Below are 19,707 nucleotides of genomic sequence, written 5' to 3'. Positions count from 1 at the left end.
TTCAATTAAGTAATATCAACACCAACTCTATTATTACTGGCTTGCACCATTTATGTGCTAGCTCTGTGCTAATTTTATTTTCTTGGGCTCCAAAATCACTGTGGACGGTGACTGCAGCCACAAAATTAAAAGACACTTGTTCCTTGGAAGAAAAGCTATGACAAACCTAGACAGCATATTAAAAAGCAGAGACATCACTTTGCTGGCAAAGATCAGTATTGTCAAAGCTATGGTTTTTCTAGTAGTCATGTATGGATGTGTAAGTTGGATCATAAAGAAGGCAGAGCACCAAAGAATTGATGGCCAAAGAATTTCACATTGTGGTTCTGGAGAGGACTCTTGAGAGTCCCTTGGACAGCAAGGAGATCAAACCAGCCAATCGTAAAGGAAAGCAACTCTGAATATTCATTGGAAGGATGGATGCTGAAGCTGAAGCTCCAATACTTTGGCCACCTGATGCAAAGAGCCAGTTCATTGGAAAAGATCCTGATGCTTGGAAAGATTGAGGGCAAGAGGAGAAGGGCATGACAGAGAGGTGGTTGGATGGCATCACTGACTCAATGGACATGAATTTGAGCAAACTCTGGGAGATAGTGAAAGACTGGGAAGCCTGGCATGCTGCAGTCCATGGGGTCGCAAAGAGTCGGCCACAACTTAGTGACTGAACAACAACTGTGCTAATAGATCTCAGCTGATGCATGCCAGGGAATGCTAATTTAACTAATTCTGGCAACTATGTCTCATTATACTTAAAGACTATTCCAGAGACAAGAGTCAGCAAAAGATGGAAATCTATTATCACACTTGATCTTTGATTTCTTTTTATTATGTTCATCACCTATTTATTATTAAAGTAACTTCTCACAAATTTTTATTTACATGCATATGTATGAGCATGATCTTTGATTTCTTAATACCTTTTTTGATGTGCCTTTCATACTGCATTGAATATAATTTTAATATTTAAAGGTACACTTGTTTTTTTTTTTGCAACCTGACCCCTAATTGAAAGCCAAGTGCTTCATTTACTGCAATAGCAGTCAAGGATAGTTTTGACAACCTTCAGTTTTCACCTTGTCTGAGTAAGGTGCTGTTCCAATGTGCAAGCCTTGGCGCACTGAATCCTCACATCCACCCTGAGGTAAGGACTATTATTTCTATTTATCAGGTGAAGAAACTGAGGCTCAACCAGAGGAAGGCATCTGTGCAAGGTCGCACAGCCAGGAAGTGGTGGCACTGGATTTGAAACCAGATCCATCAGACTCCAGAGCCCAATGTCCTCCCTACTACGCTGCACTGCTTCACAAAAACACAGCTCTATTCTCATGGCTGAGCCAGCTACCCTCTCTAGAGAAAAAGGCCCAAGTCAGTTACACTAAGCTGTATCCCTTGGAAACCTTCCTCTCTCTCCTGGGCAATAGGCAGAAATAGGTCCATCACCTGATGCCCTGTCATTGTAACCTTGGCAGTTGTCAAGGGACTAATTCAGAAAAGTGGAGGTGACCTAGCCCAGGTGATGGGTTTGTCCTTCCCACAGTTAGCTCTGAAGAGGCACTGAACCTTCTCCCCAACCCCACCCACATCTGCCATCTGCTTCTTCCAACCCTCACTTTCTTCTACCCCTGAAGGGAGCTACGGGGCCACAAAAGGACAGGAGTGGTGACCAGGATGGATGAAAGGAAAAGCTAGGCTCTGGACCTGGCTCTGTTACGGACTTGCTGTGTAATATTGGGGAAGACCACACCTCTCTCAGTCCTTGCACATCCCACTTAGCACAGTGAGGGACTTGGACTTAGTATCACAAGACCTCTCTTAACCCTAGTGATCCATAGGTCTGTTTGCAACAAAATTCCAGGCTGAAATGAAGAGCGATCCTGCTACAGGGGTCCCCTGTTTTTATTTTCAGGGACAGATGTTTCCACTGGATCTGATTTTATGTTTTTTTCCATGTGGTTAACCAGTTGTCTCTGCCCCCTTTTGGAGAAGTCTGTCCTTTCCCTACTGGTTTGTCAGGCTACCATTGTTATGCATCAAGACTGATTTTCCTGCTCTTTCATTCCCTTGGTTCGCTTGTCTATTGCTGCAACACCACATTATCTTACTGTTACTTTAATGTAAGTCTCAGTATCAGGTAGAGCAAGTCTCCCATCTTGCTCTTCAAAGTTACCTTGGCTGTTTTGACCTTTTGTTCTCCCTCATATGTATTGGAATCTGCATATCAGCTTTTGCAAAGAACCCCATTGTGATTTTGATTGGAAGTGTGTTGCAAGTAGAGGTTTGCTAAGAATTCACACGGAGAATGCAATGGCAACCCACTCCAGTACTCTTGCCTGGAAAATCCCATGGATGGAGGAGCTTGGTAGGCTGCAGTCCCTGGGGTCTCTGGGAGTCAGACACGACTGAGCGACTTCACTTTCACTTTTCACTTTCACGAATTGAAGAAGGAAATGGCAACCCACTCCAGTGTTCTTGCCTGGAGAATCCCAGGGACGGGGGAGCCTGGTGGGCTGCCGTCTATGGGGTCACACAGAGTCAGACACGACTGAAGCGACTTAGCAGCAGCAGCAAGAATTCACATGTATATTTTATGGAGGTCTCCTGCCCACAGCAGCTCCTTTGAGAAGCAATGGAACCTGGCCTGGACTCCAAAGCCAGACCTGGGACAGACTCTTAGTGCTGTGATGAGCAGACAAATCACTTCATGTCTCCAAGTCTGTTTCCTCAACTGTAAAACAGTGGTGATACCAGTGCCTATTCCAGGGGTGCTCATAAAGATACAATGAGACAATGCATAGGACGCGCTTGGCACAGTGCTGAGCATACAGTAGGTGCTCAATAAGCAGGACCTGCTGCTGGTAATGATTTCCCCTTCTGTGCCTCTCACCAAAACTGGTATCTGCTTCCTGGGTATTATTTTGCCAAGGAAACACCCGGTCTTGGAAAAAGTCGTGACTCAGGAGATTGATGACATATGCAGTTTCCTGACAGCTCCCCATATCTTCCCCTGCACTGTCCCATGAACTCAGGATCCAGGGCTGAACTCCTCCGTTGGGATCAGTGAGACATTGCCGGTGGCAGTTGGAGTAGGGCAGGGGAGGGCAGCAGGGGTCCAAGCCCCTGCAGGGGCCCTCAGTTCTAGACCAGATTGAGGGGGAACTAGCCTATTGAAACCCCTAGCTACTGGCCCAGAGCAGATGAAAAGGACAGACAGAAAAGGGGAGACGGCTGAGATGACAGACGACATGGAAGTAGATGAGGATAGCATCTTGAGTGAGGATGGACAGGCCAAGCCAGAAGCTCTTTGGAGGTCATCCCATCATGTTCCTACCCTGCCCCCCAAGCTCATGGGTGCCCTAAGGCTTCAGATCATTTAGGGGTGGGTTGGAGATGGCTATGCTCACATAAGGTCTTCCTAGGGACAGACACTAACATCTTCCACCACCTGCTTCCCCTCCCCGGTGAGCCAGAAGATGGGCTGTGAGAGCCCCCAGAGAAGGATGGATGGAAAGGGTGTGTGTGGATACTCACCAGGAAGATGGAGGGCTCCATCCCCAATTAATAACAGCAGCAGCAGCAAAAGCCACTGTCCGCCCATCGTTCTGCTGGTCGATAGTCCCTGAGGTCACTGGCAGGGAGTCCTGGTCCAAACCGAGGCACAGACAGCAGCTCCAAGACTGTGAGGAACTGCTGGTGCTGGTGTCACCTCCCACCTGCCTGCTGAGTGTCCCACCCCTGCCCTGGTGGTCCAGACTCCTTCCCAGCAGGCCCCAGGGGGCTTTTCAGGGCTGGAAGCCATGCCCATGGGAGGGAATGAAGGGTGGAGTTTCCCATCAGCTGCAATCAGTAGACCTCTGGGGATTCCCATTCCAACTGGTGACTGTCCCCAAGGCCCCTAATTGTCAGTGTATGCTGAACAGCCGGGCAGAACTCTGGGCCTTCCAGCCTTTCTCTCACACAACAGCAGGGAACCTGAGTCTCAGTCACATGGCTGATCTCATCAGACTCCCAACTCCAGGGAGTTGAGTTGTGGCCATTTGATTTTAGAGCTGGCGCTCAATCTTATCCTCTCCCAATTGCACCAATGGGCAAAATGAGGCCTGGTGACTTGCCCAAGAATGAGAATCCATCAAGGCAGCTCTTCACAGTGTCCACCACTGCCACTTTGTCAGACTGAATTGCCTAGCTCAGGGACCTGCTGTGGCTCTCAGTGTGAAGGTGGCTCTTACTGTGAAGGTCCCAAAGAGGTCTCACAGGTCCCAAGTTCTCTACCAGACTTCATTCACCTGACCCTCAAATTCCTCCTGCTGCATTCCACGCTCTTCTCCTCCAGAGAGCCTGCCAGGACCCACATTTCATTCTCCATTGACCCAGGATGGAGTTTCTGTACCTGCATGACTTGGTCAATGGTGACCCCATGAGACTAGAGCTCTCCAGAATGAGGACCAGTGTTTTACACCTTCAGACAGAGAGAGAGGGTAGGTGTTTCCATCAGAGAGGCACTCCCAACCCTGAAGACCAGATTTTCACCTTCCAAATTTAGGACCCTAAGGCAGGAATTATCTCTCTACCATTAAATCAAATATTTTCAGGCTGTAGATTTTCTCTACCATTAGACTGGAAGCTCTGGGGGACAGTCAGTGACTCTCTCATCCAACGAAAGAGGCTTTTGAGGGGGCAAGGCTGCCCCCAAAGGTTTTGGAGGTCTACCAGTCAGACACATTAATCCCAACACAAAACTTTATTGTCGATACATGATACCTGGCCCCACCGGCCTCATCTTTCTCCTCTTGGTACTTGGGCCCGCTTAGACCCCATCTAGTTCTGGTCTAGCAGGGGACCAGGGATGCCCATCCTGAGGGCAAATCCTGGCTGCCCTGGCCAGCACCCCCTTGTGGGCTCATCCTTGCTGTAAGGCTCCCACTCTTATCCACTATCCTTCTCCATCCGTGCTCCTCTGGACCTGGGGCCTCACAGGCCCAAGTCCTAGAGATACCGCCCCCTTCCATCCCCAGGCATCTGCCCAGGTGTAAGGCAGAGGATGGGCTCAAGCCAGGATGTGCCAAGTCATGCTAGCGATGCAGGAAGATGCAGCAGCTGGGTGTGCGCTCATGCCCATTGGCTCCTGCACTGCCCTCTCAGCGGCTGGTCTTGTGTTTGTTAACATTTGTGTTGGATTCCTGAACCTGCAAACCAAGAGGTCTTCTTGTCAATCCCCCACCCCTGACATGGCAGATGCCCCCTTACTCCCCTCCTCCAGCTCAACAGCGGCTCATCCTGGCTTCCCAGGGAAGTCCTTCTCGTCTGTTAGTCTCCTCTCTGACCATGGAGCTTTCCTCTTAGGCCATAGACACCCACAAGGCTCCCAGGTCAGATGGGGTGGGAAGCAGAGAAGGAAACGAAATGTGTGGGAATGTGCCTTGTTCTATGGGGCTTCCCAGGTGGCGCCAGGGGCAAAGAACCCACTTGCCAATGCAAGAGATGTGGGTTCGATCCCTGGTTCAGGAAGATCCCTGGAGCGGGGCATGGCCTTTTTCTCCCTAGAATTTTCCTCCCTCAGGAGGCTGCTCCCCTTACATACATGACAAGACCTGGGGGGTTCTATGCCCCCCTGGTGGACCTAAGCATCTGCCACCAAGCAGGAACTGAGCTGCTCAAGTCCCCTTAAGAGGAAGCTTGAGGGCGCTGAAGACCAAGATGGCTTAGTGTGTGGAGCCCCACAGGAGGGGCAGGGCCTCCCAGAAAAGCTGAAATCTAACCAGATGGGCGGTGACTGCTGGGGTGCCTGGGAGCCCAGGGGGGCGGGCCAGACCTTGAAAGAGTCAGAAACCTTGACTAAGGGAGTGGTGGCTGGGCTGGGTGAGGTGGGGGGTGAGCACTGATTGGGTAGGAGAGGGAAGCTGAGAAGCTGCACCTTTTTCCTGTTGACGAGTGCGGTGATCAAGTCTTGCTCTCGAGTCATCTCACGGATGTCCACGGAGGACTTGCTCTCCAAGGACATGTTCCATGACAAGCACCTCTGCAGCAGCTCCTCCTCCTGCTCCTGGTTGAAGCGGATGGAGCGGACCTCGTCCACTATCCTGAAGGTGGAGGGGTGAGTGCATTCCAAGGGACGGGGCCGGGGGGGCGGCCCTTCCATCTCTTCCCTGGGGTCCAGCCCCCTGCGCCCTCCCCTCCTTGACTCTGATAGAGACCCAGGCCAAGGCTCAAGACCCCTTGTGAGATTACGAGGAGGTATATATCCTGCACAGACAGGCTGGGGGCAGGGGCTGGGCAAGTCACTTAACCGCTCTGGGTCCCAGGGTCCCCATCATCAATGTGGGTGTGAGGCCAGAAGAATCTGAGGGTCCACTCAGCCCTGACTCATGAGACTCGGGGGGTACCCCCAGTACCCGCCCTACGTGTTGAGCTCATCGCGGATCTCCTTGTATTGCATCAGGTTCTCCTGTATCGCCTCGAGCACCAGGCAAAAGTTGTCGCATGTCCTTTCCGAGAGGTTTGTCAGGGGGCCCCCCATAAATGGCTCCTGGGGAACCCCAGGCATCTCTGAACGGGCTACTGCACAGTGCACCAGTGGCAGCTTGTTATTCCCATTTCCCTCCTTGTCGTCTACCTGGGGAAGGGAGAGTGGAGAGGGAAGGATAGCTTTGCCGGGACCCCCTCTCCTGGCCCCTTCCTGCTCGACTTCAGGGGAGACGAGTCTCAGGACGCCAGGGTTCTCATGCCCCTCGTTTCAGCTCCAACCAGTCTTAGCCTCCCCTCCTTGACTGTGGGAGCTCAACTTGAAATGCAGCAGTCTGTCCCTCACCTCTGAAAATTCTCACCCCTTTCCACAACTTAGTGTATCCCCCATCATTTCCCTCCTGTAAACCCTACCCAGCAAACCTCTGAAACCCTAAATACTCTCGGGGCACAGTCCACAGCCCTCAACACTTTACACAATACTCCCCACCTTTCGGAAGCTCTACCCCTGGATGAGTAATACTATAGCTAATGTTCATCGAGTTCTTAATATGTGCCAAGTACTGTGCACTGACCCATGAAATTCTCATAATAGCCCCATGAAGTAAATAGAATTATCATCACTTCAATTTTATAGAGGAAGAAACTGAGGTTTAGATTGGTTTAAATGCCCTAAGGTCACCCAGCTGCTCACTTTCAAGTTGTCACAGAGCAAGACATCTAGGAACGCCATACCCCTCAGAAGCCCCAGTTGGTGAGTTGGCAATCAAAGTGAGGGTTGCTGCCTTTAGGCCTCAGGCTTGGCTCTCTTTAGGCCCTCGAGTGTGTGAGCACACTCACTCACACACACACACACACACACACACACTCAAGTTCGCACTCATATACACTCTCCCCTTCCCCCCTCTGCCCTCCCTATCTCACTCACCTCACTGAAGTCTATTTGATGCTGTTGCCCCTGTTCTGCCTTCATCATTTGCTCCAGATTGGTGGTCACCACGACGACCAACAGGTTGATGCCAATGAAGGCACCGATGGTGATGAAGATGGCAAAGTAGATGGCGCCCCCAATCTCCACTCCGTACTCCCCTGTCTCCATCCTGGAGATGGCAGTCAGGGGCCTATCACCTCCCTGGCCCTTTGGGCCTCAGTTTCCTCATCTACGAGATGGAGAAATTATCTCAAAGCCTACTGGGACTTCTGCCGCCTCACTGCTGCTGTGCAGATCTAAGGCCTGACTCCTAACTGTCCCCACAGCTGCTCTTGAATGAGCACCCGCTGTACTGCCAGACAGTGGGCCATCCTCAAGCCAGCCCTGCAAGGTGAGGATTCACACACCAGCATTATCAAATTTAATCTATTGGCTGTACTCTTTATCATGTCATTCTTATTATAACTCAGGTTCATTACAAAAAAATCAGAGGGAAAATGAACAGGAAAAAGATCCCACCACCGTTAATACCTATTGCAAACCTCCCATAAAATATTTTCCCAAATAATAGCTTTCTCTCTCTTGCTACACATGTGTATGTGTGCATGTGTGTGCACAATGCCAGTCTCTACTAATCCTCAGAGCAACCCATGACATGGTTAAATATCGTATTATCAGCTCCAGTTGATAGATAAGGAAACTGAGGCTCAGAAGGTTGCATGGTTAGTACAGTGGAGCAAAGACTCAAAAGCCCAGGCCACCTTTATCACACATTCCATGACTTGTTCACTGTCTATAACACAATGGAATGAGAGGAGAAGCCCCTTTACCAACTGGGCTTCTACTTTCACACGAGGGAGATAAAAAGAAATCAGTCAGGGGGACCAAGCCCCTGAAATGGCCTGGAAACAAGTAGGATTTGGGCTAAATGGAAAGAGATAAAGAACAGAACCCAGCAGCCCTCTGTGGCCAAACATGATCTTGGACAGTGGGTCTCAAAATGAATAAAATGAGACCTTACGTTCCTAGGAGTTGAGGCAGTCTGGTGGGCTCCAGTGTGGACTGGGAGCTGCCTTGGGACCCTAGATGCAACCACAGGCCTGCTGCCTGGCCCAAGGCCAAGCTGCCCAACTGCTGAGCTTGAAGGGAGACTGCGGTCCACGAACAAGACTGCCGCGGGACTTTGAATACATGGAGTTTCATAGGGACAAGGCTTCAAGTAGATTACAAAGCTAGAGGTCCCAGCCCCAGGAGTTTGCTTTTCTCCAGTTTAAAGCCCCAGGCACCCTCCCCACCACATCCTGCTACCCTCATCCCAAGCCCTGGAGCCTCACTCCCACCTGAGAGCCCTTCTCCCTCCCCAGGTAGTTTTTTCTGCCCCTGGATGCCCCAGCCCCTCATTGCCTAGCTCAGCTGGACTGGGGGCCCAGAAGCCCCACGGGCACTCACTGAAAGTCACTGTAGATGTCCACCCAGCCATCCTGGGTGATGCAGATGAAGAGGGTATACAGGGCAACCTGCATGTTCTGGAAATGCTTGGGCACGAACACACCAAAGAGAGTGACCCCAAACACGGAGAACACCTGCCGGAGAGACAGGAGACCCACCCTGGACTTCACCCACGGGCCTAGGACACAGCACACGCAAAGAAGCTGCCAGGGGAATCACAGGGAGGCGGGCCTCTTCTCCTCCCATCTCCAAAGCCTCCTCCTCTCTGCTCCAGACACCCCATATCTCCAGTGACCCAGGGGCCTGTTCAGGAAAGGGGGGGGTGCGGCTGGGGGCAGGGGAGGGCACTGACCAGCATGAAGAAGAGGATGAGGGTCATGATGTTGGCCATGTCGGGCACCGACTGCAGGATGACGCGAATGATCCGGGCCAGGGGCTCCACCGCCATGCACAAGTGCAGCAGACGAAGCGCCCTGCGGCAGAGCCTCTCAGGGGCGCCCCTCGGCCCTTCCCCAACCCCTCCTCCTCACCATCGCCCCACCTGCCCAGAAAGGCAGAGCTGATGCCCACCTGCAACCATCCCCTCCCCTCTCTCCCGGGATCCAGACAGGTCCCTTCTTCACTCCGAGTCCCCAGCTTACCTGAGGGTGTAGGTGATGGCGACGGCATTGAGTTCACTAACGAAAAACCCCAGGAGCAAGATAAAGATGATAAGGAAGTTGAGGATGTTCCAGCCGTCCTGGGGGGGTGGGCCAGCCCCAGCAGGGTCTGTCAGGCCCAGCCCGTGGGTTCATCCTGGGTCTGCCCTCCCCACACTCTCAGGATGGGGGGCTCCACGGTGCTCTCGGAGCAGGGCCAGTCACGTGCCATCCACTGCGGTCCTGCTGTCGTCCCCCAAACATGCCACAAAACACCCACGCGCTCGCTGTCTCATACACGTGTCCACAGCCAAGCGCAGAGTCTGAACACACAGTCGAGCCCCTCACACACGCCAGTTCCTAAGCCGATTATCGCCCACCTTGGCTAGTGTGCCGTTGACAAAGGCCTTGCCCTGCAGTTAGGTGACCTGAGAGTGTTTGGATGCTCCAGCTTTGTGGGACACAGACTACAGTTAATAAAATGAATATAAATGAAAACACTAAGGAATAGTGTTTCAATAGCCACTTCAGAGGTGAGCTAACTCTCACTGTAAAGGCACAGTATGCAAGCCCCATGTCCAACACGGCACAAACTCCTTTAGAATACGGACGCAGGAGGAAAGCTCACAGAAATGACAAATTCAAACACAACCACTACAGGGGAGATTTTTCTCTAATAAACAGTCTGCCTTTACCTTCGACCAGTGATCCCATTTCTAGAAATCCATCCCACACAAACTCTGGTACAACTACAAAATGACATTTGTAGACGGCTGAAAATAACTAGTGTCCAGCAATGATAATAGAACACTGGCTGGCTAAACTACTGCACGTTCATTCAGTGGAGTACAGAACAATGAGAAAGGTCTCCATGTACTGACACAGAAAGACCCATTAAATGACGAAAGTAAAGTGTACAACAGCATTTACACTACACTACTGTCTGGGAAGGGAGGACTAAGAATACACACATATTTGCTTATGATTGCAAAATAAACACTAGGAGGATAAACGAGATTATAAATAACAAAGATTATCTGAAGAGGGTGGGGGTAGGGGAAAGGGATGAAGGGGCAGAGTAGAAACAAGGATTTTGTTTGCTCCTTCCAGGACAGTTTTGACCAATATGTAGCTGCATTAAATATTCAAAAAGAAAACCCACTCCAGTATTCTTGCCTGGAAAAGTCCATGGACAGAGGAGCCTGGCGGGCTGCAGTCCATGGGGTTACATGACTGAGCATGTGTGCACGAGGATGGAGGGAGATGGGTAGGTAGCAATAAAGTGGTAGAACTAAAAAAAAAAAAGAAAACAATTTTCTTTTCCGTTTTGAAAAAATATTATTTGGCTGCAACAGGGCTTAGTTCCAGCATGTGGGATCTAGTTTCCTGACCAGGGATTGAACCTGGGTTTCCTGCATTGGGAGCATGGAATCTTAGCCACTGGACCACCAGGGAAGTTCCAAAAAGAAAACTATTTTATTTTGAAAAAATTACTTTAATGGGAAAAAAGTTCTTAAATTTATTGGGCAGTCCAATAAACACAAAACCTCCTGGTATGTCACATTCAGACTGTTGGTGCCTAAACATACACAAGGAGACACAAGGCTGCCTGCCTACAGATCTATCCCTGTATCCATTCAATATTATGCTCCTACTATATGCCACACCTCAGATCAGATCCTGAAGATACAGGATTTCTGCCCTGCTGAGCTCATAGGCTATTTTGAGGGAGGTGGACAGACAGTAAATTTTAACTCCTGGTGACAGACTCCGGGAGTTAGTGATGGACAGGGAGTCCTGGCGTGTTGCAGTCCATGGGGTCACAAGGGGTCGGACATGACTGAGTGACTGAACTGAACTGAGAGGTGAGTACACAGTGTTAAGAAAACAGAACAACAACTAACCTAGCTTAGGAGAACCAGGAAGACTTCCTGGAAGAGGAGACATCTGAATGAGTCTTAAACTATAAGTAGGAGAAAAGCAAGTGAGTAAGTGGTAAGGAGTTTTCATAGACTAGGTGTCAGCATGGACAAAGGCATGAAAGTGAGCAACAGCAGTGTGCGTATATATGTGTATGTGCGTGTGTGCACACTTGTGTGTCTTTAGGAATGTCATACAAGCAGCTTGATGTAGCTGGAACACCCAAGGGTGAGGCGAGGGGTGATAAGGCTGCAAAAGCAGATAGGAGCCATTTCACAGAAAGCCTTAAGCACAAGTGAGACAGGCTGGGACCTGGCCCTCTTTGCTACAGTGCTGCAATGCTTGCACCTGGACACACCTCAACTCCAGCAACAAAATACAGAGAAACTATATGGGACTAAAAATAACTAAGTGCATGTGGAGATGGGACAAATTCTGGATACAAAAAGACCAAAAAACTCAATTTGCCACTTCTAAAGAGCCAGGAGCAAAAGCAGGATGCTGGGAGCAAAATCAGGGTATTGCACATGCCCCCTGCACACAACACTAGGTAAGGGATGGGCAAACCACCTCAGTCACCCCTCCAGTCTGACCCCAGACACACCCCTACCCCACCCCGTGTAAGGAACAACCTTGCCTCACAGGTCAGGGATTGAGGGAACAAGACAGTCTGTTACACGTTCTCCTTCCCCTCTGCAGCAGCCGGGGCCCTGAAAGGCCTCGCCTGAATCTCTTGTCTGGCCTCCAGTCAGTTTCCATTGATTGGAGAAGGCCAAGAACGCGGGTCATATCACAATGAGGCATTTAGACCTGATCCTATAAACAAGGGAAGCCACTGGAATGTTTACGGGTACTCTGTCTTGGGCTTTGGGAAAACTATTTTGATGGCAGGTGGGGTACACTGGAAGCCATAGCAACACCCTGGTGAGAAGACAAGACAGGAACTAGAATGGGGTACCAGAGCTGCAGAGGTGGCAAGAAAATTGAGAAATAGGTGGTAAAATAGTAATTAATAGACTGTGGAGGTAAGGAGACAGGAGCCACATGAGCACTGGGGGCGCTGGGGGCAAAACTTTGGGGATCCCCATGTGGCTGGGTAATATCTGAGATATTAACTTGCAGATTTTCCTCCCTCCCCTGCCTTCTCCCTTTCCATCCACCCATTAAGTGGGGAGTAGTCCTTGTACACTGGGACCAGGAGAGGGGCTGGGGGTGGGGAAGAAGACAGCAGAGGGTCTCTAACAAGCTTTGGCTTTTGGCACTGGGAGGCTGGCCCCAGATAAAGGTTAGGGTTTGGGACATTCGTTTTCAGCCATTAGTTCTGGAGGGTGGTTTTGCCTTCCAGAGGACATTTGGCAGTATCTGGAGAGATCCTTGATTGTCACAGCTAGGAAGATGCTAATGGCATCTAACGGGTAGAGGCCAAGAATGCTGCTAAACATTCTGCAATGCACAGGACAGTCCCCTCCCAAGGAAGAATTATCTAGGCCAATTATGTCAACAGTGCCAAGGGTGAGAAATCTTGTCCTTGAGGAGATACGCAGAGTGGCTGGGAGGAACACAAAATTTGCTCCCATTCTCTTGTGCTGATGAAACGCTAGAGTTTAGCCTTGAAAGTGCAGGCCCTCCTAACTGCTCCTGCAAATGAGACAGGCTGGAAGCTGGGACCCTTTGCTGCAATGCTTGCACCTGGACAGACTTCCTCAAGCAATACAAATAAACTGTAAGAGACTAAAAATAACTGCCTGCACGAGCAGTTGGGGCAAATTATGGACAACAAGATACAAAAAGACCAACAGTCCAAATGCCACTTCTGAAGCGCATGGAGCAAAAGCAGGGGGTTGGGAGCAAACACAAGGGGTCAAAAGCAGTACTTGCACATGCCTCCTGCACACACCACCACCAAAAGGGCAGGCAAACCACCTAGACCACCCCTCCAGTCTGACCCCTGGTCACACCACTACCCTCACCTCATACAAGGAATCCGGGAAAGATGAGCAAAGGAAACTGTTACTTGTTCTCACTCCCCACTGCTACTGCAGAGGCCCTAACAAAGCCTTGCCTGAATTTCTTACCTAGCCTCTGAACAAGTTCTATGGGCAACAAAAGAAATCTCAGGGCTATTTTCACATAAGAAATGCTCTCTCTTAGGGAACAAATATCTGCCTGTATCTTGAAGAGTGGTACATTAATATTCACAAAATCATGGTGCCTATTCTCCCCTCCACCATGGAGACAAGTAAATATGCATCATCCTATTCTATTTTCTGTTAATAAACATCCTCCCAAGTGTTGTTCTCACAAAGCAGGCTTTAAGACATCCATACTTTAGAAATATTGTTCTAGGTTCTACATTCTGTGTTCTATGAAGTGACACTTCTAAGCCCTGGAAAGCTTGTAACTCTAGTTGGTTGTCCTGATAATGGTATTTAAATGATGCTTCTTTTTTAAGAAGGTATAAAGATTTGATGGGTAATTTTTTTTAAAGATTCTTTTTTTTAAAGATTCTTCTTGCACATGCCTAAAGGCAAGATAAATCCCTTGACAGAAAATCCAGAAATCCTTTGACTTTAGAAGTCCTATTTAAACAAAGAATTTGAGTCTTTGTTTCATTTTACGTAATGTTAAGATCTGTTCCTACCCAGATATCTTTTTGATACTCTCCCAAATAGGAGTCAGCAACCTATAGCTCAAGGACAAATCTGACCAGCAGCCTCTTTTTTTTAGGACCCATGGGTTTAGAATGATTTTAATGTTTTTAAGTGGTTGGGGAGAAATCAAAAGGAAAATAATATTTCATAACATGTAAAATTTAAAGTTCAAATGTCAGTATCCACAAATAAAATTTACCTGGAACATAGCCATGCTCATTTGTCTACATACTGTCTATGGCTGCTCTGTGTTCTCACAGCAGAGATGAGTGTTTGCAACAGAGACTATATGGCCCGCAAAACTTAAAATATTTACCTGGCACTTGAGAAAATCATAGGGAAACCTCCCTGCAATGCAATAGGATGGCCAAAAGGGGGCGCTCCCATGCAGTACCACTAGATTACTGGTCGATTACAGGAAGAATTGTCAATTACAGACTCAACAGAATTATCACCAAGGGGAAAAGAATCATCAATTATAGGCCCCACAGGAAGAGGGGTACATAGCATCTCCTGCAAGAAATCTAACATTCTAGCAACTCAGTTAATAAGAACATCTCACCCTGCACTCTCACTTTTCTCCAACAGATTTTGGTTCAAATCAACCTCTCCTAACTGCCTCCTTTTTCTCCGTAAAATAACATTCCTCTCCATTTTTGGACTTGCTGTGGCTTTTGCTATAGCTTGCTAGTCCTGAATTGCAAATCCTCTTCTATTCCCATGTAAAGCCCCCATTTTGTTTTGCTGGTAAAATAACTGACTTAATTATTTTTAAGGTCAACACACTTTACAGAAAATCTCTGCTGACCCCTCTGCTCTTGAACCCTGTAAATTAAGGTGTGTGTGTGTGTGTGTGTGTGTGTGTGTGTGTGTGTGCGTGTGTGTGTGTGCTAAGTTACTTCAGTCATGTCTGACTCTTTGCAACCCTATGGACTGTAGCCTACCAGGCTCCTCTGTCCATGGCAAGAATACTGGAGTGGGTTGCCAGGCCCTCCTCTAGGGGATCTTCCCAACCCAGGGGTAAATTAAGGTGGATACTCTCAGTTGCATTTCTCTGATAAGAAAATCAACGTTTTCCCTAGAGCACAGAACTAGGGAAAGCTGGATCAGGAATGGGGACCCAGGAAGCCTGCACTTCCAATACAAATTACTTTCTGCCACATCACAGACGTCTCAGAAGTCAGTCTTTCTTTCTTCATGTATGTATGTTCATTGCATGCGCATGAACATACACATGCACTCACACACACACACACACTCCTCAGGTTTCAGGGCCAGGTACACAGTGGTAGGGACAGGATGGGGTGCCAACCCAAAGGAGGAGTAGAGGTGATGGCAGGGAGGGCCCAGGATCTCACCTTCCAGAAAATCCAGAAACCATTTAACCAGCCGAGAAGAAGCTCACAGATAAGGGTGGTCAGCACAATGTCATCTATGGTAGAGAACAACTCATAGTGTTTCTATACGGAAGACAGAAAGAAGGGCAGGAAGGTCAGTGGAGCGGGGCCTTGGCAAGACCAGGGGCAGAGGACATCTGTAGGGAAGGGGAGGCCCAGATTCCTACTGCTCTTCAGCCTCAGCATCTTTGTAGTTCCCTTTAAAGTATCACTTGCACATACGTGCCAGGCGCCATTCTTAAAACCACAAACTTATCTCATGTTACCATCACCATCATCCTGCAAAGTAGGTTTTATTCCCATCTTTGCACTTGAGGAATCAGAGAGGTGCCCAAGGTCAAACATTTAGTGATAAAGATTGTTGTCTGACTACAAACCTTTGTCCCTAACCTCTAGAGTAGGAAAAGGGAGGTGGAGAAAGGCAGAACAGACTCCAGGATTGGGAGGAAAAGCCCTGGCCCTTGACTTGGAGGACACCAAGTCCCATCCTTGCTTCTTTGGTTGTCTCCACCACTCCGGCTGCACCAGCTCCCAAACCCCCAGGCTTGGCTTGACCAAACTCCTGAGTATCCCCCTACACAGGGGTCCAAGACATGCTCCCAGGGTGGATGGATTGATGGATGGATGATTCCATGATTCTGAATTCTGTTTAAAACAACTCACTTTCATGCCATCTCCTGTTCAGCTGTGACACTGCTGTTGTTTGTGACATGAACAGCTCCCAGCCCCCCGATTCCACTTTGCCAGTTACAAAAGTCACCTGGCTCCCCCTTTTCTTTACCTCTGTGGCCCACAGACTCAGGACTTCAAGCCTCCTGCTCCCCACACCTTGCTACCAGCTCCATCCACCAGCCAGCGTAAGGCTGGACAGAGCTTCTTTTTTTTTTCTCTTGGCCATGCTGCACAGCATGTGGGATCTTACTTCCCTGACCAGGGATTGAACCCATGCCCCCTGCAGTGGAAGCATGGAGTCTTAACCACTGGGCCACCATGGAATTCCCTGGGCAGAGCTTCTTAAGTTCAGATGGGAGCTGAAGTTTATGGGCTTCCAGCCTGTTCCAAATTCCCAAATGGCATCATGGGCTAGAGGTGTCTACCTAAAACAAGGAAAGGCTTTTTCCTTCCCTTTGTCTTTCCCTTCAGCTCTACCCCATTGGCCACAGGTGGCAATAGGCTCTCCTTACTGTTTATTGAAAGAGCTTCCTGAACAGTCGCCCTGCCTTCTCCAAGTCATGAGCATCTGTGGCTAAATCAGAGTTGCCTTCTTTACCCACAAACCTTCCATGACTCCCTATGGCCTGCGGAGTGAGGTACAAAACCAGTCTGGCGTTCATAGGTCTCTAGGATCTGAGCTTCATGGCACACACCCTCTACCAGGCTTTCTTAGCATTTTTGACTGGGACTCAAAGAAATACATATTTTACTCCATAATGCTTTCTCTCCCTCTGGCTCCTCCCCTCCCTCTCTCTTCCCCACCACAGTTTCTACTTCATTCTGTTTCATTTTATTTCATTCTACATCAAAATGCCACTACCTGCATTCTGAATTGTTTTCATGATCCATTGATGGGTTTTGATCTGCCCTCCAGTCACTCTTTCTGCAAACCCTGGCAAGTGGGTTTCTGCCTCCACCACATCAGAGTTAGCTCCTGTCAAGGTCACAAGGGCAAGATCCAAGGGATGTTTCAGAGTCCTTTTCTGGCCTCCTATCCTAGCCACATCTGACGCTGCGCTTGCTCCCTTGGTAAGGATCCCGGGGATCCTCTCACTCCTCCAGGCGCTCCTCCTTACTACCCTTTTGCATCTCCTATTTTCTGCCCTTTACTTAGAGGCTCTTCTCAGAGAGCTCTGTCTTGGCCCCCCCTTCTCACTCAGTACTCAGTCCCAGGCAAGCTCATCCATTTCTTGAGCTTTGGCAACCAGCTCCCTGGATGCCAATCACTCTCACATTGCCATACTTTAAAGCTGGGCTTGCCTGGATAAACATCAAGGTCCTACTGTATAGCACAGGAGACTATATTAATATCCTATAATAAACCTTAATGGAAAAGAATATAAAAAAGTATATATGCATGCATAACTGAATCACTGCCGAACAGCAGAAATTAACACAACACTGTAAATCAATGATACTTCAATTTAAAAATAAAAGTAAAAAAAAAATAAACCTTGGCTTTCCAAGACATCCTCCTTAATATAACTTGAAGATGCTGTGTGATCTGGCTGTTGACCTCCTCTCTGAACTTACCAGTCACCACATAGGAACATTTTAAAAACACTGGCTTTCAATAGGACAATTCATGTATGTGGTGGACTCCTTGTAAGAAATTAAAACCTCAAGGGTAAGACCCAAGTCATAGTGGAGTTCAAGTTGGGTACCCAGAACTCACTTCTTCTGCCCAAAACATTCTTCTCCACCTCCTTCTGCCTGGCCAACACCTGCTCACTCTTTATTCTCCACTTAAATGTCCCTTTCTCCAGGAAGCCCTCCTGGCCCCAAGATTAGGTCCAATGCCTCCTTTGAGCTTCCACACACTCTGTGACACCCAGGCATTTACAATGACATGTTTGTGGTGTCTGTCTGAGACAGACCTTGGTCTGTCGTATTCACACCTGGCACAGAGCACAGTATCTGCTGCAGTGATTCTTACTCAGTGATTATTGATTAAAATGGGATACCCTTCCCCACAAGACACTCATTGGCCTGCCTCTGCTCACAACATTTTTCTCCTTTCCTTCCTCTGCAAATCCAAAGCATTTCTCAAAGCTGGGCCCCCTCCACCACAAAGTCTTCCTTGATCTCAGTGCTGACAGGCCCTTGAAAAGCATCCAATCCAACCATCATGAAAAGATGAGGAGTCTGAGGCCCAGGGAGGGAGGTGCCTTGCCCCAGCCCCTGTGAGATGAATGAGAGCAGGGGTCGGGCTGGAGTCCCACCTGGCCAAGCATGGAGTTGGTGCGGAGCGCAATGGTGATGGCGTTGACCACCAGCAGCATGGCCAGCAGCACCTTGGAGGCTGGGTGTCGGAGAAGCTGCTTGACATACATGCACTTGATGAACTCCTGCATGTCCCAGGCATCCTGGGAGAGGATGGGGGACCTTCTTTCAGGCAGGTGTCACCATAGGAGGCCTCTGCCTGGAAGTTTGCTCTCAGTGAATAGGGACCCATGGGGGCCACTTCTGGGGGGAGAAGTTGCCTGAGAGGGGATCATGGAATCAGGGGCATCAGTGTAGAGGTCACTACCTAAATAGTCACTAAAAGTGGGTCACTCCTGGTCGGGGGGTGGTCTTTGTTGGGGTCATTGCAAGGGAGACTCTTTTGGGGGTCTCTGCTGCGGAGTGGCTCTCACTATAGGGGAGCTCCTGTGAGGGTCACAGCCAGGCAGTTACTAACATATCATGGTTGGGGAGTGGGTCACTGTAGGGATCCCTGCTGGGATGTTTAGAAGCAGAAGGGGCAGTTATCCTGAGGGCCTGTTGCCCCATGGATACCGCAGCAGAGGGGTCACCGTGGGGGTGAGGATGGCTGCAAGCCCCCCGAAAGGCTGCAGGCCCAGCCTCAGCCTTACCTTTCTGCTGGTAATGTCTCGGCGGTTGATGAGCACTTGCTCCTCTGGCCGCTGGTAGGGCTCTTGAGAGGCCCTCTGCAAGGGTGAGGAGGGGCCCATCAGGGCAGCCTGTGCCCCTCCAGACCCAGTCCAGTCCTCTCATGCCCCATCCCACCCCGGGATGCCCAGCCTGGGCAGTGCAGCCAGGCAGGGGCCACCTACCAAGCGGTTCAAAGGTTTGATATAGGTGGTGTCGGTCCACTGCTGCCACCAGCTCCTCTGGTTATCCGTCATATTGCTCAGTCTCCCCCCTCACTCCTCAAAGAAATGTCACTCCAAGCGCGCCTGCCCGCCCCTCATGGTGATATCACAGAGGCCTCTGTGACGCCCCCCCAGCTGTCTGCATTCCACCAAGGAACTCCCGGAGCAAGAGAAGCTCCTCCCACTGACTCCTGGGCGTGCCGCAGAGGAGGCACCGGGGAGGTCAGAGCCGGAGGCTGGTGAGAGCAGGTCAGGTCTCTTGTGCAGCCTGGATGGAGACACAGGGGCAGGTCCCTGCTCTGCGTCCAGGAGCTGGAGGTGAGACTCAGCCAAGGAGAGAGAAGAGGAGAAAGGTGTTTCATTCCGGGGTCCTCCTCCCAGCAGACTTTACCCTGCATCCCTGCCCACCGGCTACCCCATCCCACCACCCGTCTCCAGAGCTGCCCTCCCACC

The 19,707-nt window shown here is 49.7% G+C and overlaps 1 protein-coding gene across 1 annotated transcript; it reads right to left on the bottom strand.

Moving 5' to 3' along the window:
• Positions 1 to 4,773: 4,773 nt before the first annotated feature.
• On the bottom strand, positions 4,774 to 19,304 carry CATSPER4 (cation channel sperm associated 4). The gene is made up of 11 exons (XM_061148275.1): positions 19,216 to 19,304; positions 19,015 to 19,089; positions 18,382 to 18,525; positions 15,407 to 15,508; positions 9,481 to 9,578; positions 9,192 to 9,312; positions 8,840 to 8,973; positions 7,388 to 7,559; positions 6,399 to 6,610; positions 5,912 to 6,077; positions 4,774 to 5,183 (listed from the first exon to the last, which is right to left on the bottom strand). Exons 1-11 carry the CDS (start codon positions 19,285 to 19,287, stop codon positions 5,136 to 5,138), a joined length of 1,344 nt encoding a protein of 447 aa, XP_061004258.1. The 5' UTR covers positions 19,288 to 19,304; the 3' UTR covers positions 4,774 to 5,135.
• Positions 19,305 to 19,707: the final 403 nt, after the last annotated feature.

The sequence above is a fragment of the Dama dama genome, chromosome 8 (genome assembly GCF_033118175.1).
Source record: "Dama dama isolate Ldn47 chromosome 8, ASM3311817v1, whole genome shotgun sequence".
Lineage (NCBI taxonomy): Eukaryota > Metazoa > Chordata > Mammalia > Artiodactyla > Cervidae > Dama > Dama dama.
Note: the sequence above shows the minus strand (reverse complement) of the source record. Positions and strands in the feature narration are given on the sequence as shown.

Coding starts and splice junctions, on each gene's coding strand:
- CATSPER4 (XM_061148275.1), bottom strand. CDS start 19,287: ATGACGGATAACCAGAGGAGCTGGTGGCAGCAGTGGACCGACACCACC. Junction 15,509..18,381: donor CCAACTCCATGCTTGGCCAG/GTGGGACTCCAG, acceptor TCTTCCGTATAG/AAACACTATGAGTTGTTCTC. Junction 5,184..5,911: donor CACTCGTCAACAGGAAAAAG/GTGCAGCTTCTC, acceptor CTTGGTTTGCAG/GTTCAGGAATCCAACACAAA.